This window comes from Amblyomma mixtum, chromosome 6 (assembly GCF_055824585.1).
Source record: "Amblyomma mixtum isolate Tamu chromosome 6, ASM5582458v1, whole genome shotgun sequence".
Taxonomy (NCBI): Eukaryota; Metazoa; Arthropoda; class Arachnida; order Ixodida; family Ixodidae; genus Amblyomma; species Amblyomma mixtum.
This window is the reverse complement of record NC_143017.1, coordinates 158,170,646-158,197,804: the sequence shown is the minus strand read 5'-3', so window position 1 is coordinate 158,197,804 and position 27,159 is coordinate 158,170,646. Positions and strand designations below refer to the sequence as shown.

The 27,159-nt window shown below is 49.0% G+C and overlaps 2 protein-coding genes across 3 annotated transcripts in view; one reads left to right on the top strand and one right to left on the bottom strand.

Annotated features, from left to right (window-relative positions):
- LOC149340953 (trypsin-1-like) overlaps positions 1 to 12,807 on the top strand; it is a 65,490-nt gene extending 52,683 nt beyond the window's left edge. For both annotated transcript variants that reach the window (XM_089549887.1, XM_089549889.1), the window contains exons 4-8: positions 1,461 to 1,537; positions 3,789 to 3,889; positions 7,301 to 7,569; positions 9,106 to 9,263; positions 10,280 to 12,807. In XM_089549887.1, coding sequence (XP_089406013.1) covers positions 1,461 to 1,537; positions 3,789 to 3,889; positions 7,301 to 7,569; positions 9,106 to 9,263; positions 10,280 to 10,438 — 764 coding nt within the window. In that variant the 3' untranslated portion in view covers positions 10,439 to 12,807. The remainder of the gene's footprint in view (positions 1 to 1,460; positions 1,538 to 3,788; positions 3,890 to 7,300; positions 7,570 to 9,105; positions 9,264 to 10,279) is intronic.
- Positions 12,808 to 14,106: 1,299 nt separating this feature from the next.
- On the bottom strand, positions 14,107 to 26,964 carry LOC149340952 (uncharacterized). Its single transcript, XM_089549890.1, has 3 exons — positions 26,791 to 26,964; positions 17,745 to 17,898; positions 14,107 to 15,265 (listed from the first exon to the last, which is right to left on the bottom strand). Exons 1-3 carry the CDS (start codon positions 26,794 to 26,796, stop codon positions 14,613 to 14,615), a joined length of 813 nt encoding a protein of 270 aa, XP_089406016.1. The 5' UTR covers positions 26,797 to 26,964; the 3' UTR covers positions 14,107 to 14,612.
- Positions 26,965 to 27,159: the final 195 nt, after the last annotated feature.

The following is a 27,159-nucleotide window of genomic DNA, read 5'->3' as shown; positions in this document are numbered from 1 at the left end:
AATTAACGGCCGGCTCCCGCCCTTTTTTTTGAATTCTGCCTCGTACGGTGGGCGGAGTCGACCAACGCGTGGAGTGCCTTTCACCCAGTCCCGTGGCGGCTTGCCGCTCTGCCATCGGCGGAGTAATACGTAGTAGTCCGTAGTAGCAAATAGTCCGCGCGTATTTTTATTTCTGCGGGCTTATTTTGCGGCTATATTATCTGCGAATGAAACTATTTATTCATGGAAACCTAGAAAACAAAATAAAGCGAAAGCAAAGCCTCCACGGAGCTGGCTGAAAGGAACTTCACGCGTTGGTCGACTCCGCCCATCGTACGAGGCAGAATTCAAAAGAAAGTGCGGGAGCCGGACGTTAATTCGATTTAATTAGGGAAATCGGCCATACAGGGCAATAAGTTGCCGTTTCTAAGAATGCTAGGAACGTGTAGATCGAGTTCCCGCGGCAAAAAGACAAGTTCAGAATCCTCTTCAGTGCACCTTTAATAACTTGGCAGCGCTAGAACAGGTGGGTTATAAACAGGATAGTTTAGTTTATTGGGGTTTAACGTCCCAAAGCGACTGTGGCTATGAGAGACGCCTATATAAACAGGATAAATAGTTTGCATAAAATAAAAAGCTAAGCGATTGCATGCACATACTTTTCTTGAAGGTGACAACAGCTTCCGTGATGCCGGGATAAATATTTTGTTTCAAACATCACGCAAGCCAATTTTGAACTTCGAGAAAAGTTGGAAGTACAGGTCCAGTTTTATGCCTTTCTACTTCTGTTCTTGTGCTGTCAAGCTTCTTAAAGCCTGAAAATGTTTGAACGGAATGCTGGTGAAGACAAGACAAAGCAACGCTGCGATCGAGTTCACTGCGCAGGGGCACCATAGATCACTTTTGCAGGGACCGTGTTCTTGTATGCAGCACAGCTACTATACTGATGCACCAAACTGAGAGTATGTGTGCACAATCGCTTTGTCTTTCTTTTACCAGACTGCGCTGGTTGTTTCCTTACCTGTGCCATAGCAAAATGCATTTGAGTGACTAACAAATTACATGATATGTCGATGTCTGTAGAAAACCCGAGTCCGCATCTTATAAATACGTATTCCAGGCTTCATGCCTGGCAGGAGAATAACCGTTGAAGGCCAGTTCAGTGCACCATCTAAGTGTGTGAACACTGTCCCTGGAAAGAAAAGTATTCAATACCCAAATCGAGTTACTTAGCATCTGTATTTTGTATTATAAAAAAAGAACATAGCTTTAAGTGTGAAGAAAATAAGCCCCTATTTTGCTTATGCCTCCGAACAAAATGTAACCCCCGCTACAGTACACCGGACATTACAAAATGGAAGTATAACATGGGCTACTTCATGAGCATCGCTTTGACACGAGTACAGTCTTTTGTATTTTGCGGTTATTGCCTGTGCTTTGGTTCTTTTGTGTTTGTTTATCACATTACAACTTCGTTGCAGTGTGCGGCAAAACCTATCTGCGCAATTCCAAAGTGGTTGGTGGCGAAAGCGCTAAGTTTGGTCAGCAGCCATGGCAGGTGAGAGATGATTTCATGTGCTACCCTCCCTCGCTTCGGCTCCTGATTCGCCTCCTAAGCCCCTATTTCATACTGGCCCTGATAACTTTCTGCTGGAATAACACTCGGCAAAGGTCTCAGCATGTCGGGTTAACGCTGTTTATGTTATCACGTCATTGCTCGCATATGTGCATTTTGTGGAGTTAGCTTTTCCACACACACTGATACAGTAGTGTCAATCTCATGTGAAAAGTGAAAGTTCTATTTTTGTCGTAGCGGTCATTACAACATAGACCACCGACTTTCCTGCAAGCGTGAACCTTTCATCCCGGAACACACGCGAAGGCACAGACGCACACACATTCCGCTTTTTCATGCTCAGCATACTCGATTAAAAAAGGAGGTTGTTGACGTAGGGCGGTGCTACCTCAGCACGGCAATGCAGTGCGGCAACTGCCACGTGTTTCAGCACCGCCAGTATCAAGCGAGTGCGGCCAGTGTGGAAAAAAATTTGGCTGTGGCTTAGCTCAGCTATGCCAGGATATACGTAGCGAGATGTACGGTATATCCGACGACTCGAGTTTCTCCCGTGTCCTACGCCGCACAGCGTCGGCTTCGCTCTCCTTGGCCGCCATGACAGTGTGCTCTCTCTCGGTCGGAGGCGAGCGGCGTCGGCGCGCGGCTTCGGCAGCTGTGACGTCACTCGGTGACTCCTGTCGGTCGGAGGCGTGCGGCGCGGCGCTCAGCGCACCAGCTGCGCGGATGTGACGTCACTCGGCTCCTCGCGCATGTGCACAAGTGGCGCCGAAGCCCCACAGCGAGACTGCGGGTAATGAAGCTTTCGCTACAAAAACTGAGCACATCCAGTCGTATCGCTTCTTAAACGCGCCAGTAGTCAGGCGAGCAAACGGAGAGAAGCGAAGGAAGTCGAACAGAAGTCAACAGTCCACACTCTTTCTGGTCCACTCATCAGTGCCATCTAGCGTAGTCAATGACTATAAAAGATAGAATAGAATATTGTTTCTAGAATATATGAACAGTGAATGCGTCACTTCGCTTTCGCTTCCGCCGCTCCCGCACCCGCTAAGCGGGGAAACTTTCGTGCGTCACAGCAGCGCATTCTGTGAAGCCAGCTTGATGTCGAGGAAAAGAGATGAATTAAGGCTGTTTGATAAGATCTCCCTGCATGGTTGGTAAGGAAGATCCTTTATCAAGGATGCTTCAGGGTTATATGAATTAAGAGAAGACAAAGGGAAAGTAGGCACAGAGTACTTTGCTTCATGCGCACATAAGCCCGCACGCAAGCGAGTTCTAGTCACATCAGAAAAACCTGCGCCTAGTTTCCCGTGTGCTACCCTAGTACCGCATCATATTATCAGGCCCGCAACGATCGCATGGATAGTGGGGCCACTGGTTTGCTGATCGCGGTTCCCTATACTAGTCATTGTAACTCGCCGGCATCTAGTGACGGGTGATTGTTATCCTATTGAATTGCTGCGATGTTTTGCGAATGAGACGTCGATGAGGGAAGGATTATTGGCTTCGCTTTCGCCGAGGTGGGCTTTTGTAATATATTATTCCTATAAATGCAGTCTTAGGAGATAGATGAAGCACGAGTGAGCAACGCCTGTTCAATGTTTCGAACGTAGTGCACCACACGAATGGAAATTAACAGAATACATTACAGCAAGGCTTCGAGGTTTTCCGAGCTGTCATAGCGCACAAGAGCAATTGTAGCTGTCAGGTCCTTGCGTCTTAAATTTACGCCTTATAGTTAAAAAAACGCAAAGAAATTACAAAAAAAGAAACTGACAACCTGGCCGCCGCTCAACATGTGAAATCAATGCATCTGGCTTCTGAGCAATCTTTGAAATCAGGATGAGTACTGAGTAGCTAAGTCAAATCTTCTTGTAATGAATGCTGGGAATGAAATCGCCCAGTGCCGGCTTGCGCTCATTTCGTATGATGATATATTTGATTTCAGCAACGTAATACTTTAGATCATAGAACTGTTAACGTAGAAATTGCATGCCCGGAGAGCGTTCTAGCGTTTTGTGTGTATTGTTAGAGGAACACCAGGTCTAAACTAACGGGGCTGCAGTCTTCTTTCATTGCATCCTAGTTTGCACGCTACAAGCCTTCCCCTAGCATTAAAAAGTTTCATCAGTATTTCATCAGGCTACGCGTGGCTCCCCAGATTTCCATTCTCCAACGACAACCGCAGCTGGGCGTTCATACCGAATGATAAATTTTCCACTGCATTCCCTTCCAGGCGGCCGTCGTAAAGAGAAGCTTCCTGTCGCAGAAGATCTCGTGCGGAGGGGCGCTGGTGCACGAGCGCTGGGTGCTCACCGCTGCTCACTGCGTCGACAGGTAAGCGTTGAACGCATGCGTGCTGCTGCTCTGAAAACGCCTCCGCACATTCCATTGTCTTGCACTGTGTTTCCGCACTACGGTGCCCCATCGCCGAACCAACCTGGCAACGAGGAATGAAGTATAGCGTGATTCCGTCCAATAATAGCGCGACATAAAGCCGAGTATTACATGTTTTTTTTTTATGTACTGCTAGCTCATTCTGGGGTTTTCCTGTGTTGACAATGAAGATGTGAGTTAACATCAGCACTATTAACAACAATATGCTAAAAGCTTCCTTTGTAGCACAAGCCTGAGTATATATTTTATTGTATCTGGTGTATTCTACACTCGCTTTCTACTGTATAAGATGTGTGCTTTTAACTGCCACTGCATATATCTTGTGACTTGGGGACTCGAAGCTCGTCAAGTGGAAACTTCCATTTTTTCTTCGAGCCCTCCTTTTCTTGTTTCTCTTACGGAAGAGATAAAGACACTGATTGATTGACTGATTGATTGATTGGATCAATTGATCGATTGGAAGGGTTAAAGAAATTGCAGTGACATCAGAAACAACGTGGTAAGTGGAGGTCACTTGTGGATAACACGCATTCATAAGGTCACAACTACCTTCAGTCAGAGCTCTTTGATCGATCGAGAAGTCCACGAATTAGTTTATTTCGGTGCGCTGACTATAATGCTTCCCGCTTGGACCGGGACTCAGTCAAGGCCCCGTCGGTCATTTTAGCCCGGAGAACGTTCCAGTGTAGAACGTTCTTCTAAAAAACCTAACACTCGCCAAGAAATTGAAGAACAACAGGGTAAAAACACAAAGACGTTTCGGGATCCCTACGGATCCCTTGTTCACAATGAAGACGAAAAACGGATCGGCCGCGTTTATACAAGCGAAGGTCGCTGTAATGAGCATGCGTATGCTGCAGGCATGGGCCCACGTGTCCGATTAAGTGCGTGCGGAGTTGATTGGATATGGAATGACTCTAGGAGTAGGCGGGATGATAATGATTTCTCGGTGGATATGATACTGGCTGCGTCCCAGGCGATAATGTGGCCGGTGCTTTTTTGGTGATCTGCCAAGGCGTTTTCCTCGGTGCGCCCCTTGGCAACGTCATTTTTATGCTCCCTGAGCCGTCTCCTGTAATCCCCAGATTCGCCGATGTAGGCTGCGTCGCAACCCTGGCAAGGGATCTTGTACACAACCCCGGGGTATCTGGTGCGTTCAAGCTTGTCTTTCACTCTCACGAGTTGCTGTCTGAGCTTGTTAGTAGGCACATGACAGATTTGAATATCGTAATCACTGAAGATTCTTGCCAGTGTTTCGCTCACACCAACCGCGTAGGGAATGACGGCTCGCTTCCGCTCTTTCTTCGGTGCCGTGGGGGGATTTGAACATCGCCGTTGCTGCGAGTTTAGAACTTGCCTTGGATAGCCATTTCTAGTAAGTTCTTCTTTTATCCTTTTTTCCTCTTTTCTTCGCGCTTGTGGGGATGAGCATAGGCGTTGCGCGCGTGTGAAGAGCGCTGATGCCACGGAGCGCTTGTGTCCAACCGGATGCGCAGAGGCAAAGTTCAGGTATTGGCCTGTATGTGTGGCTTTCCGGTAGACCGACGTCACGAGGCCGTTCGTCGTGCGCTGTACCAAAACATCGAGAAAGGCAATGCGACCAGAACTCTCCTCTTCCATAGTAAACTGGATGGTTGGTTGGATGGAGTTCAGATGATGAAGTAGTGCAGGCGCGTCTTCCCGTTTCAACACGCAAAAACAGTCGTCCACATAGCGCAAAAACATTTTTGGGCGACGAGAGAAAGAAGCAAGGGCGAGTGCCTCGATGGTCTCCAAGGCAAGGTTGGCGCAAGTCACCGAAATTGAAGCGCCCATGGCGGTTCCAAACACCTGCCTGTAGAACTCCTCGTTAAAAACGAAGTAAGTGCTCTGCAGGCAAAATTCCAAAAGGCGGCATAGGTCCACAGCTTCAAGCGGAGTGCGGTTGGCAAGGGTCTCGTCGTTTTCAAGGACGCCTTTACAGCACTGGACAGCGAAGTCTATTGGCACGCAGGTGAACATAGATTTGACGTCAAAAGACACCATGATGTCGTCTTCTTGTATGTCGACGTCCTGTAACATACTGACGAAGTGACTCGAGTCCTTCACATACGTCTCTGTTGTTCCAACCAGGGGGCGCAGGATGCTGTGCAAGTACCGAGACAGCTTATGCAGCGGGGACCGGGTAAAGTCTACTATTGGGCGTAGAGGCACGTCGGGCTTGTGTGCCTTGAAACGGGAAGACGCGCCTGCACTACTTCATCATCTGAACTCCATCCAACCAACCATCCAGTTTACTATGGAAGAGGAGAGTTCTGGTCGCATTGCCTTTCTCGATGTTTTGGTACAGCGCACGACGAACGGCCTCGTGACGTCGGTCTACCGGAAAGCCACACATACAGGCCAATACCTGAACTTTGCCTCTGCGCATCCGGTTGGACACAAGCGCTCCGTGGCATCAGCGCTCTTCACACGCGCGCAACGCCTATGCTCATCCCCACAAGCGCGAAGAAAAGAGGAAAAAAGGATAAAAGAAGAACTTACTAGAAATGGCTATCCAAGGCAAGTTCTAAACTCGCAGCAACGGCGATGTTCAAATCCCCCCACGGCACCGAAGAAAGAGCGGAAGCGAGCCGTCATTCCCTACGCGGTTGGTGTGAGCGAAACACTGGCAAGAATCTTCAGTGATTACGATATTCAAATCTGTCATGTGCCTACTAACAAGCTCAGACAGCAACTCGTGAGAGTGAAAGACAAGCTTGAACGCACCAGATACCCCGGGGTTGTGTACAAGATCCCTTGCCAGGGTTGCGACGCAGCCTACATCGGCGAATCTGGGGATTACAGGAGACGGCTCAGGGAGCATAAAAATGACGTTGCCAAGGGGCGCACCGAGGAAAACGCCTTGGCAGATCACCAAAAAAGCACCGGCCACATTATCGCCTGGGACGCAGCCAGTATCATATCCACCGAGAAATCATTATCATCCCGCCTACTCCTAGAGTCATTCCATATCCAATCAACTCCGCACGCACTTAATCGGACACGTGGGCCCATGCCTGCAGCATACGCATGCTCATTACAGCGACCTTCGCTTGTATAAACGCGGCCGATCCGTTTTTCGTCTTCATTGTGAACAAGGGATCCGTAGGGATCCCGAAACGTCTTTGTGTTTTTACCCTGTTGTTCTTCAATTTCTTGGCGAGTGTTAGGTTTTTTAGAAGGATGTCATTTCCTCGCCAGACGAGTTTTCGTCGAACTCTGGACTACTAAGTGTAGAACGTTCCTGTGTATAACTGGAGAATAAAAAAATTGAATTGAATTGAAAAAGTACACGCGCGCCATCTCATCTGCGAGATCGTGCTTCCGCAGGACGCCGGCGTCAAACCTGCGGGTCCGGCTAGGCGAGCACAGCATCCGGGACACGACGGAGCGCTTCCCCCACGAGGAGTACACGGTGCGCCGCAAGATCGTCAACGAGGGTTTCGACCGGCGAAACTTCAAGAACGACATCGCGCTGCTCGAGCTGTCGCACCCCGTCGTCTTCCGCGAGCACATCATCCCTATCTGCCTGCCCAAGAAGGGGGAGAACTTCACGGGCGGCTTTGCCACCGTCTCCGGCTGGGGTCGCCTCAAGTACGGTACGTGATGATGATGATCTTCTTTTTTAATGGCGCAAAGGAGTCTTGATCAAAGAGCGCCCAGGCTAAACGTACGGTGCGTGCAGCCACGGATTTCACCGTGGAAACGAGCAGTGTTAGCTATAGATTTACACCGAGATGCTTTCGCCGCTGGCCAACTTGAATAGGCTGAAATTTTGCGTAACTAGAGCGATTTCCCTGGTTTCACGATGGGAATACGGTGGGAACTGCATTTGCTTTTTGGCTCATAATTTTTATTACACCCTTCCGTTATCCCTGCAAGTAAAGCTATTCTGGCATGCCATATTTGACATCGATGTCATACGCGGTTACAGGGGCCCTTGTTTACTTTGTTGCATGGTTTAACTGTATACATTCCTCAATGCAAACAGAGTTTCGTAAGCTGGATTCCTTTCTCTCTGTTCTCTAAGACTCGTTGACTGCGATATACACAACTTCTTCGTAACTATTAAAGGGTCAGTCTACTCGCCGAGATGAGTGTATAAATAATGGCATATTCTGGTAGTCGGCACCCTATAACATCAATAACGAGAGGTCTGCGCCCGGTTTAGGCAGGAATTTATATTTTATTTCGGCGTTAAAAGTCGCGTAAAAAAGCATGGTGGCGACCCCAAACGTTCATTTTGTTCAAGAAAGTGGTAGTCTTTTTTTGTAGAAGCATAAGTGAATATACTACGTAGCATTTGTATGCCCCAATGTCAGAGAAACGAACGTTTTGTTCTAGTAAACTGTAGAAGGCGTACCACTCGCTTTTTCTGTAAATCACATGAATATTTATAGTTACACGTACGCAAAACGCAGGCACATTCCCACATTTAGTTCAGCGTATGATAGCAGAGACGCAAAAATAAACTCAGCCTATAGTGGCGCCATCTGGTCGTCAGGACGGAAACCATTGCTGTAAATAAACCGGCTCTCCACTTAAGCCTAGGAGCGGCAGAATCGTCACTCTAATTATTAAAATAAAGCAAATTTACCTCTTATATGTTTTCTTATAGGCGAGATGAGACGAAGCGAAAGACAGGCGCCCCATTTATGGCCAGTGAACGCACTGAAAAAGGCAGCAACAACGAGAATTCAGTCCGAAGCGAGAGGTCCGACTTCGACGGGCGCCGCCATGTTTGTCACCGCGCGGCGGAAATCCAGATGGTTGCCAGATGAGACTACCATCTCATACAGATGTGTTCCCACATTAATAAATTCTATTTTAAAATGTTCTACCGCACTCCTTGGCACCACAGCTGGCTAAACGGTAATTTGAGTAAAGAGCTATCGGTTGCCGCAAAGAAAATATGGTCGATAAAATTCAGTAGACTGACCCTTTAACGCTTTAAAACAACAAGGAAACATACACGTGCCCTAATTTGTCTTCTTCATCGGAAAAAGGATCCAGAACAGTGACATTTAGAGCACCGTGATCTCGAGGCCATAGTCGTCCTGTCCAAGCAGAAAATACAAGCTGGAAATACTGCTCTAGTCACGACTTGCGAACAAACACTCGTGTCTTCTTTGCAGGGCAGTCCTACATACCCAACGTCCTGCAGAAGGTCAGCGTGGAAGTGCTCGAGAACGAGAAGTGCAGGACGTGGTTCAAGGACAAGGGACGCAAGGAGCAGATCTACGACACCATGCTGTGCGCGGGTTACCAGGAGGGCGGCAGAGATTCGTGCCAGGTATGTGGGTGGCGCAAAAGTTAATTTCGTACGGGTCACTGCTGGCAAGGTCACCAGTAGCAATACCAGAACAGTGTCTTAATTGCAGTTGCATTGCATTGCAGTGTTGCTCAGTGTTGCCATTGTTAACACTCGCAAGTTAAGGTGCATCTAGACGACAGACCACGGACCTGTCCGAAACCGTGGACGTGACGTCTCGTGAGTCACGTGACGTCTCACTTCCGGTGTGTGAGGTCCGCGTCAGGCCTGCCGACCGGAGCGGGCGAGAAATGCCAAAGCATTTTTTTTCTCCATTTCTGTTCTTTTGCCGCCTGCAACTAGAATGAGGGACACCGGAACATGATACTCTGTAGTAGTAGCGCAACCAGACGAAAGACAAAGAACAAGGAAACGGCGCTCGCCTGTGCTGTTTCCTTTTTCTGTCTGTCTTTCATCCGGTTGCGCTGCTCGTATTCTGCTGCTCAGCCTTGCCGATAGACCAAACAGAGCCGTTCCCGACGGCGGCCATTTTCTGCCGACTGGCGCACTGCGTTGATGCGGGAGCTCCGCCACCGCGCCTGCGTGATAGCCGCGATCTTCTGTTTTTTTTTTTGGGGTGGGGGGGAGGGGGTGGTGGAAGGGGGGGGGGGGGGGGGGGCGCTGTATATTCTTGCCGAGCATATTTCCAGCACGCCGTTGTGCTGTGGGGAGTTTTCTGCGTTGTCATAGAGATGAAATCGGTGCGGTATTCTTGTCAATTTGTCGGGCGTTCAGCACGCACTCGATATATTATTGTCATCTTGGTGTTCTATCATAGAGAAGCGATTTTGGACAATTGAAAGCATTAGGTGTACGACTAGCATGCAATACCAATTCCGGTAAGTTAAGTACATGACGCCAATATGGTTAGAGTACCCGAAGTCGCCGACTTCGCTGTGATGACTGAGCGCGCTTTAGAGGCGATCAATAAATAGCACGACAATGGAGGCCACTCCCAATTGTATTTTTCTCAATGCACGCATGCCCTACCTTTACAGGGCGACTCAGGTGGTCCGCTGACATTCAAGAAGGACGACCGCTTCTACCTCATCGGTCTTGTCTCGTGGGGAGTTCAGTGCGCGCTACCTTCCCTGCCGGGAGTCTACACGCGGGTCTCGGAGTACGTCGACTGGGTCGACATCTACGTCAACAACTGAACGTGTCTTCCGCACAAGGGCGTACGGCGCGATCATCGTCACGGCTGCGGCGAACCCGTCACGTGTCGGACTCTAGTGCAGCGTGAGACTGTTGCGTGTGACTGTGATAGACTTGCAACGAAAAAAACCTGAACAGGCTATGAGGCTGGCAAAGCCAGGCGCTTAATTTTTGTAGAATGAAGCTCTAGCTTTAAGTCCATAGGTCTCGCTGGACCATCGTTTGTAAGAACTGTCATGGAGAGAACGGTAGAGTTTCATTCCACCTTGAACTTTTTTTTATAAGAAAAGCCATAAGTATTTTGCAGTACATATGTACAGTATCATTCACGACCAGAAACCGCCAAAGAAACTTGCCCGAAATTAATATCTCGTGCACATAATCAGCTATTTCAGACAAATTTGCGCAAACGCAACTCATCTACGACTGGTACGTAAACAATTCCCTTGGTTAAATTCAGCGGGCTGAAGTTTCCGCAATTAAGGCTCGTGTATTTCAAATCCAATTTTATCGCTTTATTCAGTAAACATATCTGGACCGACGGAGGACTAGCTTTGGCTTCAGTGGATGACGTTTGAGTCAGGACCTAGATTATCACAGTCACAACCAGTGATACGAACAGTGTGCAAATAGCCTTCTCCGTTTCCGCGTACGCACCGGACAATTCGTGACCAGTGACGCCTGAAACAAGCCCCAATGAAGACCTGAACAGTGGTAGCGAAAGCACAACAAGCAGCACAAGGACGAGTTTGCTGCGCGGCAGCCTGTACCAAGGACACGGCAATCGTGTGGTTCTTCCTGCCGGCTGTGTAAAAATCACTCGCCGTTTTTAGGTGTACAGCACTTTTTTCCAATTACAGCTCTCGTGCGCCGACAGAACGGCCGTGTGACAGCGACAGAGCCAACCAAGGACAATGCACCCGCAGTGCCACCCTGTTCCTGTACATTATTTGTAGAAATACGTGGCACGACTGTTTTTTGCAATGCTTCACTTACCAGGCACTGCTTTCGCCAACAGAGATTGCCTGATGTTCTGTGCAATGCGAATGCACTGCCCTCTGTAAGTGAAGAAATTAACGTGTTTTTGTTGCTCTTCGTTGGTGTTTGTTGTTTAAGTTTGTGTGTAAATACGCGACTTAAAAAGAAGTGTGTTTGTGTGCGACTTACGTCGCGCCAGATGGCACTGACGCTGAGAATAGTACGATGAGAATGGAGGCAGTGCTGTTGGCGCAACACTGTTTCGCGTGCTTGCTGCGTTCAACCGTTTTACAGAAAACTGACCCCTCTGCACATATTCTGACAGCTGTCGCATTCTGGCTACACCCTCACAACGCGAAACACAACTTTCTGGCACGCCTGTGTAATGTTGCGACTCTGCTCGGAGCCAGCAACTTGTTCAAATTATTCGCCCGCGCTCCACGTTTTAAGCGGCGCAGGCAGCCTACACGAGCACACGATTACAAATACCTATAAACGCGGCAATGTCTCAAATACCAAACCATGATCCAAAATTATGCCTGGCCTCTCAACATTTAGTGTCACCATGCGTATTGTGAACAAAGCAAGAAATTTGCCAGAGTACCACCAATTTTCAGTCTTACTTTTTTTTTTCATTACAAGAGTCCTGCTTGATCACAGAATTGTCACGAAACTGAAATACAAGGGTAAGGGTAATATAAAGTAACACTGCCTTGCTTGGTTTCTATTTTATTGCGCGCATAAATTTTGCAGACTTACCCAGGGGGTTTAAAAGAGTCTAGAGAAGATGAGCAACGTCGATGCATTCTGCTAACTGTATCTGTCGTGCAACAAGACTTTACTCGTAAGGCGCAAATAACGGTTGTAGGTTGTACGCTCACTGGGCACTCATTTCGCTCGGCAACGAAGCTTCCCCCTCACAGCAATCGTGAGAACACATTTTATACCTGCATAGCTGTTTCGCACTTCACTTGCTTCTTAGCAATGCAATGCATGTACTTTTACGAAAGGCCTGGTTTTTCTTGCTGTTAAAGCGTCGAATTTGCACAAGATCATTCAGGTCAGCAACCTTCTTTCCGCACACGTGCCAAAGAACGAAGCACTTCATCAGATGCCATTGTACAAATATCTCGCATGATTGCAACAGGAAATTCAAGGATGCCAGAGGCCGCGCCTTGTTTTCGTTTCACCGCACTGATTTCTGTCTACACCTTCAGCGCAATTTCTTGCCTACTGTGTCACCGGGTGAGCTGCCCGATTCGACCTCATGCGCTACCACTGCGGGTAATCGGCGCATGTTCATCGACAAGAATGTGCTAAGTGTGTTTCTTCACTGTAAATAAATTTGTTTTAATGCTGTAGCATTAGAAGTTACCATGAAGGTGAAAACCGTCCGGCGAAAGCGGTGGAGTCTGTATGAAGCTTCCACCTGTAGGCAAGTGGAGAGACAGCAGTCACCCTCTCCACTTGTAGGGGAGAGTGATACCTAGTACTAAGAATGACTCAGCAAAAATTAATAAAAGAAGCGATTACGAATAAAATTGAATGAGTATGCAATCAGAATTATATTAACAAGAATTGGCGAATTGACTGGCGAGGGAAAGAATACTCCATTTCCTGCGCATTTATCGAATTGATCGTTCCTAAGCTTTTTTTACTCTTGCATGAAGAATACAATTCTTGGTGGTCAGCATTTTCCTGCTGCTCTTCAAGATCCGCGTAGACAAAAAAAAAAAGGAAAATGCGCTCAGCCATTAAAAAGTTTTGTGGCTTGCATTATAAATTCGTAACAGATCTAGTGGCATCATGCTAACTACCGAGCAACCTAAGTGACCGATCAATATTGCAAGGGCATCAGCACACCAATAACTTTACTTGAAACTAGTAGCAATAACTTGAAGAATTAGTAAAGATCCACATATGCTTGTGCAGCTTTGGTAGAATAAACGAAATCCTGCGGGTGAGTAACGAATATTTTAGTTCCTGTTTTGGTTTACATATACAGGTAGCGACAACTGACGCAAAGGTTTTGTGCACGGTAATACGCCTACCGCCACAATGAGCTCAATGGCCACAATGACAGAGGCGATCTCTTAGCCTTGGTTTTATGTTAACACTTGCCAACTCGAAAAAAAAAAAAAGCTCTAATCTTATGGAAGCTTCAACGCTCTCGCGTTAAAAACTCACGGTAGATCCCGGGGTTACTGGAGGTTACCATATTCTAGCGAAACATATTGTAGGTTTTTCTCTCGTTCCTGATTACTTCCACCACGTTTGGCAGCCATACATTTCATTCCGGTGCAAATCTATTTTCAAGTTCGCCAGCGCGCATGCGCAGAACGCACACGCCCCTTTGGGTCTTTCTCTTGCAGAATTAGCGGAACAAAGACGAAGGGCAATGAAGAGTAGACGACATGGGCAAGCGGGCGACGGTAACCCAAACCGGCGGAATAGCGTGGCATGGTCAGGCAACATGGCGGCATCTTCGCCGTTGCCGCTTCGTTCTGTTTCGCGTACGCGGCAAACCGAACGCCTATCATTCACATATTTACACGGCAAAATGATAAGCTTTACGCCTTAGCAAAACCTGCCCTATAACGGTCATTACCGTACTTGAGGACGCAGAAAACTCATTGTCATCGCCCCGAGCAAACTTTGTTACCAATTTTGTAGATATGTTTACAACGGTGTGGTCAAGCCTGCTGAACTTTATTCAATACACCCTCATGGTACATCAACAGCAAAAGTTAAAACATAGGACAGTTATGAAATGTGGTTTGGTCTGGTTTGTGTTTAACGTCCAAAGCGAATCGGGCTATGAAGGACGCCGTAGTGGAGGGCTCCGGATAATTAACCACCTGAAGTTCTTTAGCATTTACTGACATCGCACAGTACACGAATGTCGAGCAACTGAAAGATTCGCTAAAGAAGTGGACATGAGCTTCGTAGCGCGGTTAGTTATGTTAAACAGGAAGAAAGAAAAGGCAAGAAATGAGTGACAATACGAAAGTAATAAAAAAGAGGCACTGCACATTCAAAGAAGTTTCGTTCCTCTAGTCGAGAACCTAACGAGGTAAGCTGGCAAACATCCTACGCTGGAAGCGCACAGTGACTTGCAACTCTCACTTACGGTGGACGCCTGGATCGCGCCATAAGGAAAGTGTGGATGGGTATGGGGAGTGAAACATGTGCCGTCGTTCATTCATGGAAATGATGGCTGGAGGAAGACGATGGCCCGTGAAACACGACGTTGTGCTTTGCTTGGAATACATCCTCCATCAACCTGACCTTTAACATGTCCCTCTTCATTGGCTCAAGCTGACGAAGCTCTTGGGCGAGCATCATGGCGAAGTAAAAGTTTTCGTCTTTAGTGTCGTCTGCCGGATCCCTCCAGGATGTCATTGGATGAGAAGGCTCTACCTCTTCACTCCTCAGCTCGACCCTCTCAAACTGCCTCCTCCATTTCTTCTGCGGAGGTTCCTGCGACAAAACAGTCAGTGCTTCGGCAGCGGTGTTGCTCACGCTGTCGAACGTATCCTCGGCAGGCGACTCAGGCGCAGTCTCCCGGCTGCAGCCGCCAGGCTCCGGAGCATCGTCAGCGTCATTACTGGTCTCGTCCGTAACCGTGATGGCGTCCGTTTCGTCGTCACCTTGAAGATCGCTAGTCAGCGCGGTTGCCGGAGAACGAGGATGGTGGCAGCGTCTGAGGAAGGTCATGTCATCGAAGAACTCCCACATTGAGCAGTACGGCAAGCCGCCAGCGCCGACCGACTTCTTTGAGACGGCAACCTTTTGGTTTTCTCGAAAGAAGTAGGTTCGCAGGTTTCGAAAACGAGCTTTGGCTTCCTCGGCTAAAAAGATGGCAAAGAGAAAAAAAATTACGCTCAGAGTTAATTCACCAAAAGGAGGGAAAACGGGATTAAAATGAAGCGGGAGGCGTTAGATACTTATGGTTTTTAGGGTAAGGCTGCACTCACAAGAACTCACAAGAACGATATCGGCAACGCAAGGTGTGCTATCACCGGAGATGCCAAATGAATTTAAGGGGATGGAAACACCAAAACCATCGTTGTGTATTTTTGCTTTCGAATGTGCGTGAGACATTAATAAACAAAAACCACCACGTGAAATTTTTTCTTGCATGCAGTTTCGGCAGTTGAAAGACTTGCGACGTCTCGACTGAACACAAGACCACGTGAGTCATATCAAAAGAGAAATATAATAGGTACTCGTTCTCTTGCTAGTCCTTCAGCTTTTCAAGTAGATTAGAGTAAGAGTTTCAATGATCAAATTCTTTAGGGAAAACCTGCAAGGTGGAGTAAATTTGTAATAAGGGACCAAATTACTCATTGGCATCCTGGCATTCCCCTAAAACATTGGACTAACGCTATTCCCGCTTCGAGTTACTGATCAATTCGCCCTCGCCCTGACATATGCTAGCCGTCCCGGTTAGCTCAGTTCAGTAAAAACAAAAAAGTACCGGTTAGCTCAGTTGTTAGAGCGACTGCTCCGGTGAAGAGGTGGTTCCGGGTTCGAACCCCGGACCAGGACTAATTTTTCTTTAACTACGAAGTTTCTGTGGAAGCTGTACAGCTTTCCTTTGTAGCCGTATGGCTACGCTTGGGTGGATGCCAATGAGTAATTTGCTCTCATATTATAAGAGTTTGAATGAATTAAAACGACAAAGCAGCGGTTATACCGCAGTTTTTGTATGCCTCGTGATATCATACTTGTGACCTCGCAAACCCTTTCCAATAACTGAAACTATAGAGGGAAAGGAATCCAATTACAAATTATTTATTAAGCGCTGACGATTCCATATCGCGATCCGTGTCGTACGTGATGTTGCAGTGTCGTGCGCATCATTCCAGGGCAAAAACAAACTAAAAAATTTGGTGTCGCCCCACTTTTAAAAATGTAATCAGGGAACAAAAGTAGTTTGCATCTTGTGAGGAACTGACTGATTTGCTGAGTAGGACGCACTACAGATTGCGTGCTCTCTCCTACAAAAATGACCTAGCGTTCAGAAAAAGAGCAAACATTTTGCATGCACCATACTTAAAGGGTGCCTGAAAAGGGTGTTGGAGGTCAGCTGTAAAATGTTTGCATTTTGTACAGTACAGGCCACCCAGCGTTCATGTCGCGTACAAGACCTAAAAAGCCAGCTGATCATTTACAAAACAGTTTTAAGAACTACCGCTCCCGCGCCTCGCGGCGACCCGCAGTGCCGAGCTTTCACCCGAATCCGCGCGCATTGCGTCATGTAGCGTTCTTTACGTCAGCAGCGGAATGCCATAATTGGTTCGCCGCGCCAGCGCCGTCGACGCCAAACCAGTTTAGGAGGCGTTGGCTCCGCCCCCAGGGGAATTCCCACGCGCGTCAGCGGAGGGGCCGAGAGAATGGAGCATGGAGGAAAAAAAACTGAGGGAGCATGACGTCACGCGGCCAGCGTTCGCAAGCCGAGTGTTTTGAAGTCGTTTTCTCCCTCAGTTTTTCGCTCTCCGAGCCGGTCCTTTATGTTTTGATTCCGGTATGTTTTAGTGCGCGCGTATGCGCGACCCGCGGCGCGGGCGTCTACAGCAAGGAAGTTGATCTACAGTTAAGCCTGTTTCACATGACAGCGAAAATGCTAGCGAATCCTGTCGCCGCGGCGGAAAAACCTGTTTTTGAGTCGTCGCTGCGACGAGCGGCGAGGTTTCAACAAGTTGGAAATTTTCGCTGCGACACGTCGCTCAATCGCTCAGTCGCTTGCATGTGAACCGGCCTTTAGTCTGCCGCGCTAATCGGCGCATGCGCGCGCGCAGCGGGGCTAGACTTTACCGCACGCTATCACGTGGTGCGATCACGGGGGGACACACTCTCCTTTTTTTGCTATATCTTTACTTGTTAAGACTAGGCTTCAAGGTTGTCGCCGGACGCTCCCTTTTTTTTCCTCCATGGAGTGGAGCCGGCGGACCGACATTTCAGCGTGAAAGGAGAGGGAAAGGCGCGAAGATGCGAAAATGGAAATTTTGACTACAAATAACTCAGCTTCCACAAAGCGCATCAAACAAATTTTTGCTGGAGGATATTTGTGACGCTGCGTCCTTTAGCATTCTAGGCATATCGCATCTTCGTTGAGACCCCCTTTCACAGCCCCTTTAACAAGAAGCAGAAAATGTTTTAAACTGCCCAGTGTGAGACTTCGTTGTCTGAAATTACAAGTCCTTTTGTGCCTCGCGGTAGCAACCGACGCATAATTTTTCGCAATTTTGCATTCCAGAAGCAAGCCCCCTGTAATCTGGCAAAAAGTGTACGAATATAGGCTTAAGAAAAAGATATTTTACTTACGTGTGCAACCAATGATTGCAGAGAGTGTGGCCAAGTGCTTGTCACGAAGCATCCGGTTTTTGTACAGCTTGTGCCTAGGATTGTACAGGTTCTCATGTTCACGAAAGAACACGATCAGTGTTTTCGTTGAAGCTGCTGTCCAGGGAAACTGTTTCTGAAAATAGTTTGAAAACAACAGCAGCAGTGCACAGTTTGCTGACAGTGTTACATTTGCCAAACATAACATGCAGGCACATCAGTCCTCCCGTCACTCAAGTGGACACTATGCCTCGGGCTCGCACACAATCGGCTTCGCACGTGCGCACACGTCAGATTTGCGCCCGTAGCTCTCCCGCCTTCTCTTTCCTGGAGGATGGAATTCACGGCAGATGAAGATGATGATTACTGACATTTTATTCGGTAAAGAGCGGGAGAAAAAGCCGCGACCACGAAGGTGGGACCCTTGAAAACACAAAACAAAATGAACAAAGTGCGAGTGTCGGTTCGCTAGCCAGAGCTTCGACAAGACGAATTGTCTTCGTCAGGAGCTGGAGGAGAGAAGACGTTTCAAAGCCCTCGGTGGTGGTGGTGGCAAACTTTGTTCAGTAAAGGGCTTTGCCCCCTATGAACTGGTGGGGCTTTCAGTCCAGGGCTCCTACGGCCTCAGCTGTTTGCTGCGCCCGTTGAACCAGTTTTTTTGTTGGTGCCCTAGGCTTGAGCTGGACAGCACGGCCTCCCACTGCTCAGCCTGTGGGTTTGGGATCTTCCACGCAACGATTCCTTGTGCGCCAAGCCACGATGGCAGCAGTCAAGAGCGGCATCCTGGACCAAGGATCGACCACGGCGCCCAGTGACCCGTAAGGGTCACGAACACCAATTTATTTAAAATAAAGTTTTTTCCATCCATCCATCCATCCGCGCGACATGCGTGCAAGCCCACGTAGTGTGATACAGTGGGTAGTGTTCCCTGCATAGAGGGCATGTGTTTGGGTATATGTAATGTGATGTGCGTCTTGCAACCCCCCAAACACTTTGCTTTTTGGACAGTGGGTAAAGCGTGTACGAGATCTCAACTCTCCAGTTCTAGATGTTCGCAGCTGCTGACACAGCCAGCCTATAAACACGACGGCCATTAGAGAGTTTTAGTATAGCGTACGTAGACATACGCAAAGGCATAGCGTACGCTATAAAATAGCGTCAGTCGTACTGCGCATGCGCCAAACGCTATTTCAAACCGATGGCTTACGTACGTTCGCGTTACGTACGCTATTTTTCGAATTTAGCGTGCGTGGTCTTGCGTACGCCAAGAAAAATAGCGTTGTCAACATAGGCAAAATGCAATAGCCAGGCGGCGCCGCTGTCGCGCTGCTTACAGCGCCGCCACCATATGTTTTTTTTGGTACTGGGTAGGCGGTCGTTCTTTGCGGCGTGCATGCCCAGTAGGAATTTGAAAATGTCGGTTGTTTTATATTGCGGATTCAAGCCTATTGATGCCATCGGTGTGTATTTTCGGCAACCGGAGCTCTAAACAGGATGTCGCCTTTACGAGAGCAACCATGTTCACTCAGTGAAGGAAACGGACGGAGCTGAAATTTCGGCGAAGTGTCAGTCTCAGCGGGGCAAACACGTGTACGACGTTCAACTTGTGCATGTACAGTGCATGTGTAAGCAACCGTCTCGCCGCTTTGCATTGGTAACTGATCTGGAAAATAGATTTTGAAAAACATAAAGGGACAAAGTTTAGATGCACGGGACCCGTGATTATGTGAATTTTTCCCGTAGCGTGTAATCGAAAGCACAGTAAACAGTGGTGGGTGTACAGAAAGAATTGCATCTATCGAGCCCAGACTGAACGTCCAAGCAACCACACAGTGAGCCTCTTTATGACTCCCGCGGTATCGAGGTGTTTACAGCTGAATTCAGGTTGTTAATAATGTTAGGGCAGTTTCATGTATGACCTTGCTTGTCGGGAGCTAACCGGGATGCGTTTCAGTGGTACTGTTTTCACCACGGACAAAGTGTTTTGAACATATTTTTGTGTTGTCATTTGGGCTGCAGTTGAAGAAGTCTTCACCACTAAAATATAATGCAACCAAATTTGTATGACACAAAGCACTGCAAAATCAATTCACCCCTTAGGCAAAGCATGGAAATCTGCGCGAGACGGGCAAACACATAAGGGAACGACATACGGGAGTGGGACCTGAATTAATCACCTGCGACTCACCCCGCGAGGCGTGCTGCCTTTAATTCATGGTACCTCGACACGTACGCGCTAACGTTGAGCGCACGTACTTGAGTACCAGTATAGGACAAAACCGCGACCAAGAGCCCTGCTTTCGAACGCGACGAATCCTGATTTGAAGACCGTTGTTCTGACAGAACCAGAAAACGGCTTCTCAACGCGGGAGCGCGACCGCAATTCGACGATACCAAGCAAGAGAACTACTAGCGGCGAATTTAATGAACGCTCAATATTATAGCTTCATTCAGCCGCTCCACATTTATACTTTTTTTCTCCTCTTAGCTTCACGTGAATTATAACACCAGTGCAACTTCCTTGACACGACGCACTGCGACGATCCACTTCAGTCGCCGGGTTGACCCGTACGGCCTTGCAGGGAAACGAAACAGCTTCACGTCTCCGTTCCCTTCTCGGGTATGACAGTCCTTCACGCAACAGTATCTCCGGTTGTTTTTTTTCCCGAGTGCGACCGACATCCATGGCGTAGGATGGCCGAGGTAAAGCTTCCAGAAAATCCGCAAAGCTGCACAAACTCGCTGTTTGCGCCTTCCTCAGGAAGCAGAGCCGGTCGGGCCGCGCCGAGCTGCCTACTCAGTGCTTGTCTCTTCGGCCACGAGACGGCGCCACATGTACCTGCAAACTACACTGCAGGTTGCCTATGGCGGCACCCACGTCGCCCGCTTCGGAGAGAAGATGTCATGTTATTGGGTTTTTAGGCACATTCGTTGCCGTTGAATGGAACGTGTGATATTCGCTTTGCCTCCTCTCGCCGACAGCAGAACGAATAAGTGATAAACTTGCCCTATTTTGGATTCTGTGTAACGATTCCGTCGTTACTAACCCTATCACAACACCGCCGACTGTGGATTGGCTTGATTTGGATTTTTATGCCAAGATAGTCTTAGCCTTGCCAAAAGTAGCCGTTTCGGCCGTTTCGGCTGTAGGGCAATGGGGGTCGGAGAGAATAGTAGTACATACCATGACGCTCTTAAAAAAACCTTGCTCGGTTCGATTACCGAAAAAAATTTTAAAAAAAGCTAGGCCATGCCTCGACTGCGCAGTGCGCGACTCATCGGGGACGCCATGCAACGAGCTATCTACGTGATACGACTTGGATCAGCTTGGCCAATGCATTGGCTAACCGCGAAAAATACGACACAAAATGTTTTCACAGTATCACACCAGATGGTGCCACCGCGGCCTTAGCTATCGTTGCGTTCGTGCGGTTCTACGGTAAACTAAAAGTGTTCTTGCGACTTCCACAGTAACCTCCCGCTAAATGCTTGCGTATAGCGTACGTAAGCGCTCATACGCTATACGCAACAAGGCAAAAGAATCGAACAGTTAGGCGACACAGCAGGCAGCGTTGTCCTCCCTGATCCCGCGCTAATAAAAAGAAAAACTTCGAACTTTTCGGTCTACAATAAATTACCAGGAATTCGGGACGGCGCACAGCCAGGGCCGCTAAGCGTAGTAGCGGTCTGTTCTGCAGCCACTCGGTCATCCCCCCGCCCCTTTTTTTTCCTTACGTCACGGATAATGATAACGCGCTGTTTCTGAACGTTCAAAGCCGTGTGGCTCTGTGAGGAAGCCTGTGCAAGCGCCGTGCACGGTGCACGGCGCTTGTCCCGAATTCCTGAGAATCGTTGCGCCACACACCCATAGAGCGCTTAGTCCCAAGTCCACAGAACATTCCCAATTGCAGCAACTTATAACCGCAAAAACCGCGCAGTGACGCAAGGGATGAAAATGAGAGACGAGACAGTAAGGGAGACAGAAAGGCCGCAGAATCGGATACGACACGCAACAAGGCAAAAGAATCGAACAGTTAGGCGACACAGCAGGCAGCGTTGTCCTCCCTGATCCCGCGCTAATAAAAAGAAAAACTTCGAACTTTTCGGTCTACAATAAATTACCAGGAATTCGGGACGGCGCACAGCCAGGGCCGCTAAGCGTAGTAGCGGTCTGTTCTGCAGCCACTCGGTCATCCCCCCGCCCCTTTTTTTTCCTTACGTCACGGATAATGATAACGCGCTGTTTCTGAACGTTCAAAGCCGTGTGGCTCTGTGAGGAAGCCTGTGCAAGCGCCGTGCACGGTGCACGGCGCTTGTCCCGAATTCCTGAGAATGGTTGCGCCACACACCCATAGAGCGCTTAGTCCCAAGTCCACAGAACATTCCCAATTGCAGCAACTTATAACCGCAAAAACGATGCCTACAATAGAAAGATCTAGCATACCGGAGACGTACTAGCGGAGACGTACACCGGTTTTAAGGCAGCTGCGCATGCGCAGGGGAAAATGCGTGGCCAGGTAGAAACAGGCAGGCCAGGCATGCGCAACAAGCGTACGTAAAACCGGTATACGTCTCCGGTATGCTAAATCTCTGGGGATGCTAAATGCGGTATGCTAAATGGGGATTAGTGGGTGGATTAAGGTGGAAGAGTGGATCGCGTTAGTAAAATACCATATAATCCAGTGGAAGATGCTGGAATTCTCAAGTCCTCAGATTTTCAAATTTAGCGGTGCAGAGGACGTCACCATCTTCTCGACTAATCAGGAAATTCCGTTACGGAGTGTTACGTTTCGCCTTCGTCGTGAGAAAAAAATCGGCGCGGTTGCAGTGGAATACCGATGAGTCACGAAAGGCACGCGGGGTCAACGCTTGAATTAGCCACGGAAGCGGCGTCAGTCATCCACCCCGCAACTGCCACGGACGGCAGTACTTGACATTCCAAGGGGCCCGGGTGTCATCCGGGTCCAGTCATCAAGTTTGACAGCAGCATACGTCTTCCAGGAAGAAGTGGTCAGCGACCGTTTCCCCTACACCGCGCGGACTTGCGCGTGCAACCACACGTGCGACCCTGCACATGCGACCACATGAAAAGCACGGGAACGCTCCAGGGAAAAGTCCAGGGAAAAGAAACGATGTAAAACTCGGCGCCGAGTGCGGCCGAGTAGCTCCTGACCATCGAGCTCATCGTCATGTAGCTTTGCTCTCACTCAGCTCCGTCCTAACTCTGCCCCGGGACCGGACGGCATTTCCAACAAAACTCTCCGTAATTTAGATGACCCGTCCATTGAGGCCCTCACTGCCTTTATGAATGATTGCTGGAGAGAGGGTACAATCCCCGCAGCATGGAAACATTCACGCGTGACTTTCATACCGAAGCCAGGCAAACAACTAGCTCTCGAAAACCTCCGCCCCATCTCCCTAACTTCCTGTGCTGGGAAACTGATGGAGCACGTCATTCTCAACCGTCTCAATAATTACGTTGAAGATAACCATCTCCTACCTCGCTCCATGTTTGGCTTCCGCTCAAATCTCTCTACGCAAGACATTATGCTCCAGCTCTCACGAGAGATACTGTGCCCCTCTACCAGAGCGGGCACAAAGGCTATTCTAGGGCTTGATTTAACTAAAGCATTTGACAGCGTCTCGCACCGAGCTATTCTCACTAACCTCTCCCTATTAAATCCTGGTCACCGTACCTACGAGTATATACGTACTTTCCTCTCTGGTCGTACAACTGAACTTAGCTTTGGCTCTCTCCTCTCAGACCCTATAAACCTCGGTAGCAATGGCACCCCCCCAGGGATCCGTTCTCTCCCCATTTCTTTTCAATGTCGCCTTGCTCACGCTACCTTCTAAATTAGACGCTATCCCCCGGCTATCCCATACCTTATACGCAGACGACATTACCCTCTGGGTTTCAACAGGCAACGATGCTGAGGTCGAATCCGCACTTCAACAAGCGGTCGATGTCATTGAGCGCCATGTAGCCGCAGCCGACCTCTCGTGCTCCCCTCAGAAATCCGAGCTGCTGCTCATCCGAGGTCAACCCGTCCTCCACGGCCATCCTCCCATCTGCATTACTGCTAGTGGTCAGCCCATACGCGAAGTATCCACCATTAGGGTATTGGGGCTCCTCATCCAGAGCAATCGGAAAAACACCGACACTCTAGCTAAACTTACAGTCTCTGTATCGCAGACCATTCGTCTAATTCGTCGCATTGCTAATAAACATAGAGGCATGCGAGAGGCTGACCTCCGACGTCTTGTTCAGGCGTTTGTTATCAGTCGCCTCACATATACCCTCCCTTACCTCTACCTTAGCTCCCAGGAACAGGACCGCGTTGACTGCCTTATTCGACAGGCTTACAAGGCGGCTCTTCATCTCCCCCACCGGACCCCCACGTATAAACTACTGGCATTAGGGGTCTACAACACTGTGACGGAGCTCTCGGAAGCTCATCTCACTTCTCAGTACGAGCGTCTCACTCACAGCTCCACGGGACGTCACATACTCGACAAGCTTGGAATACGCTTCGAAACAACCGCACCCGACAGGGTCCAGCTTCCACACCATATCCACAGTAACCTTATCGTTACCCCTCTTCCTAAAAATATGCACCCAGAGTATCATGTCGCTCGCCGCAAGCACAGGGCTAAGTCCACGGTGTAAGAAGTAGGCTAAGTCTCTGCACAAAAATATTTAACAGATCAGACAGCAGTCTATGTCGACGCCGCTGAATACCCCGACCGCGAAGCTTTTTCGCTCGCGGTTGTAAACTACTGTGGACGGCCGCTAGTTGCGTGCTCCATTCCCGTCAGATCGCCTGAAGAGGCCGAGGAGGCGGCCATAGCCTTGGCGATGGTCTCCACCTCTGCAGAAACCATCTTCAGCGACTCTAAATCGGCGATTCGTAGTTTCGCCAAAGGCCGGGTCTCCCCTGTCCCCCTCTCTCTCCTCCACTCCACCAAACTTCAACTCCGCCCGATCCAATTGATCTGGGTCCCTGCGCACTCGTCGCATCCAGGCAACGAGGCGGCCCACAATTATGCCCGAGGATTCGTCGACCGGGTTGTGGTGTCGCCCGTCCTGCGGACGGCGAGAGATCGTATGGTCACATTTCATGACATAACCATGCACTACCGCTTAGGTAGAGTTCTATATCCCCCCGCACATAGTTCTCTCACCAAACCCCAAGAAGTTGCGTGGAGGCAACTCCAAACGAACACCTTCCCCAACCCCGCGATATATGCCCGCATATACCCTGGGGTCTACTCCCCTTCCTGTCAAATGTGTGGCCAACATGCCACTCTATCCCACATACTGTGGGCTTGCCCTCGGGACTACCCCCCTAGAGGCTTGCAGCTCTCGAATCCAGACCAGTGGGAGGCCGCATTGCTCAGCTCCGACTCGGACACACAGATCCGGGTTGTGACAAGAGCCCTAGAAGTCGCCGAACGCCACGGGCTCATGGCCACTTGATGGGGCTCTAACCCCACACCGTCAGATACATCTGTCGACGAAAATAAAGTTTATCCTCCTCCTCCTCCTCCTGCTCCTTGTTTTGAGACTCTCTTACTGAGACGTTCTCTCAGTTGCTGTTTTGTATATAATGTAAATTCACTTGTATAAAGTTCTTCTTGTATTTCCCTTAACCTCGTCTCCGACCTTCCTCATCCCCTCTCCGGCACGACCATGCTACCTGAGCCGTAACAACTGTTGGCAGCGGTGGGGTGCTGCTACCACGAATCGTAATAGGAGAAACCCGGTGGTTTTTGCTAGAAGACAATCTAATGCTATCCCATAAAGCTCCTAGTCCAACCTAATCAAGAGCCCTGCACTGCATGCACTCTTCTTCTCTGCCTCCTTTCATTCTCCTCCCATCCTTTCCCTCACAGCGCAGTTCTAGGCGCTCCCTGCGTTCCCCTGCATTTCACCCGCCAACCGCCGCGGAGGCTCACCGGTTAGGGCACTCGCATACCCAGCCGGAGTACCCGGTTTGAACCCGACCGCGGCGGCCGGATATCGATCAAGGCAAAATGCAAAAGGCGCCCGTGTGCTGTGCGATGTCAGTGCACGCCAAAGATACCCAGGTGGACGAAATTATTCCGGAGCCCTCCACAACGGCACCTCTTTCTTCTTTCACTTCTTCCTTCATCCCTTTTCCCACGTCGTGGTTGATGCGTCCACATTGGAACTTCAACCTCGTCACCTGTTCTTTCACCCTCATCTTCCTCTCTTCCGTCACGATGCGGTTGAGGTGTGTACCAAGAAATGAGACAGTTATACTGTACCATTTCTTCAAAAGGCGAAACGCAAGAGGCGCCCGTGTGTTGTGCGATGTCAGTGCACGTTGAAGATCCCCAGGTGGTCGAAATTATTCCGGAGACACCTTTCTCTCTTTCTTCTTTCACTCCCACCTTCCTCCCTTCCCTTACGGCGCGGTTCAGGTGTCCGCCGAGATATGCGAGACAGATACTGCACCATTTCCTTTCCTCAAAAACCAATTTACCACTAATAGATGTGAGACTGTTACTGCACCCTTTCCAATTTTCCTCATACTCTTGTGATCAGTACCGAAGCGTCAACATAATGTCCGGCAGATGAATTGATATCAGTGATAAGGCAATGGGACTGAACCAACGCCTATACATAATTTACATTAAAGAAAAAAAAACCCGTCCATTGCTATCCACGCGGAATGTATAAAATTAGCATGTTTCGCGCGGCACAATGCGGCAAGACATCTGCAGCCGTGTGGCGGCAGAGGCGCAAGGGCTTTGACCCGCACCGGCGGCGCAGCTTGGTACTGCATGCCAGCCGATCCGCTGGTGCGCGCACGCCGCCGCCGAGTCTACACTTGTCATAGATATTTCATTTCGTTCCGTCTTAAGAGCTCGAAAGCATTTCATAGTGAACATATAGTTCAAAAACGGGCAACAAATGTTCTACAGTGCACGTGCTGTGGGTTTCGCGTATGCCTGTGTGCCGAGAACAGAATAACAGGCGCGTAATTGAGCGCAAACTCACCATCATGTCTTGCAGAGCAAGTTTTGAAGCCAAGCGCAAGCGGCAAACCTGTACTATGCTCTAAACTATTCCCGTTATTCTTGATCAGGGAATTGTCTACAGCTTAAGCATATCATATGGCTAATGATGACGCTACTTTTACTAGTATGACACGCACGCAGTCCACTCAGCAACGTCAGCAACAAGCTCGAGCAACTTGGTCTAGACGCGGCTTCGTACTTGCACATCACTGCTGACAACTCGCTTACCGAGAGAAAAACGGCGCGAAGAGAAAGTCATTTAATACACTACTGCAGTTCATGTGTTAATTAAGTGCTCGATCGTTTAACGGGTATATCACAGCCACTGGAAAACAAGAACCCCAGCTTT

What these genes read in the sequence shown, in the direction of transcription:
- LOC149340952 (XM_089549890.1), bottom strand. An exon ending in TGCAATCATTGGTTGCACAC is followed by an intron (nt 15,266 to 17,744) that starts GTAAGTAAAATA and finishes CCATCTTTTTAG; the next exon opens with CCGAGGAAGCCAAAGCTCGT.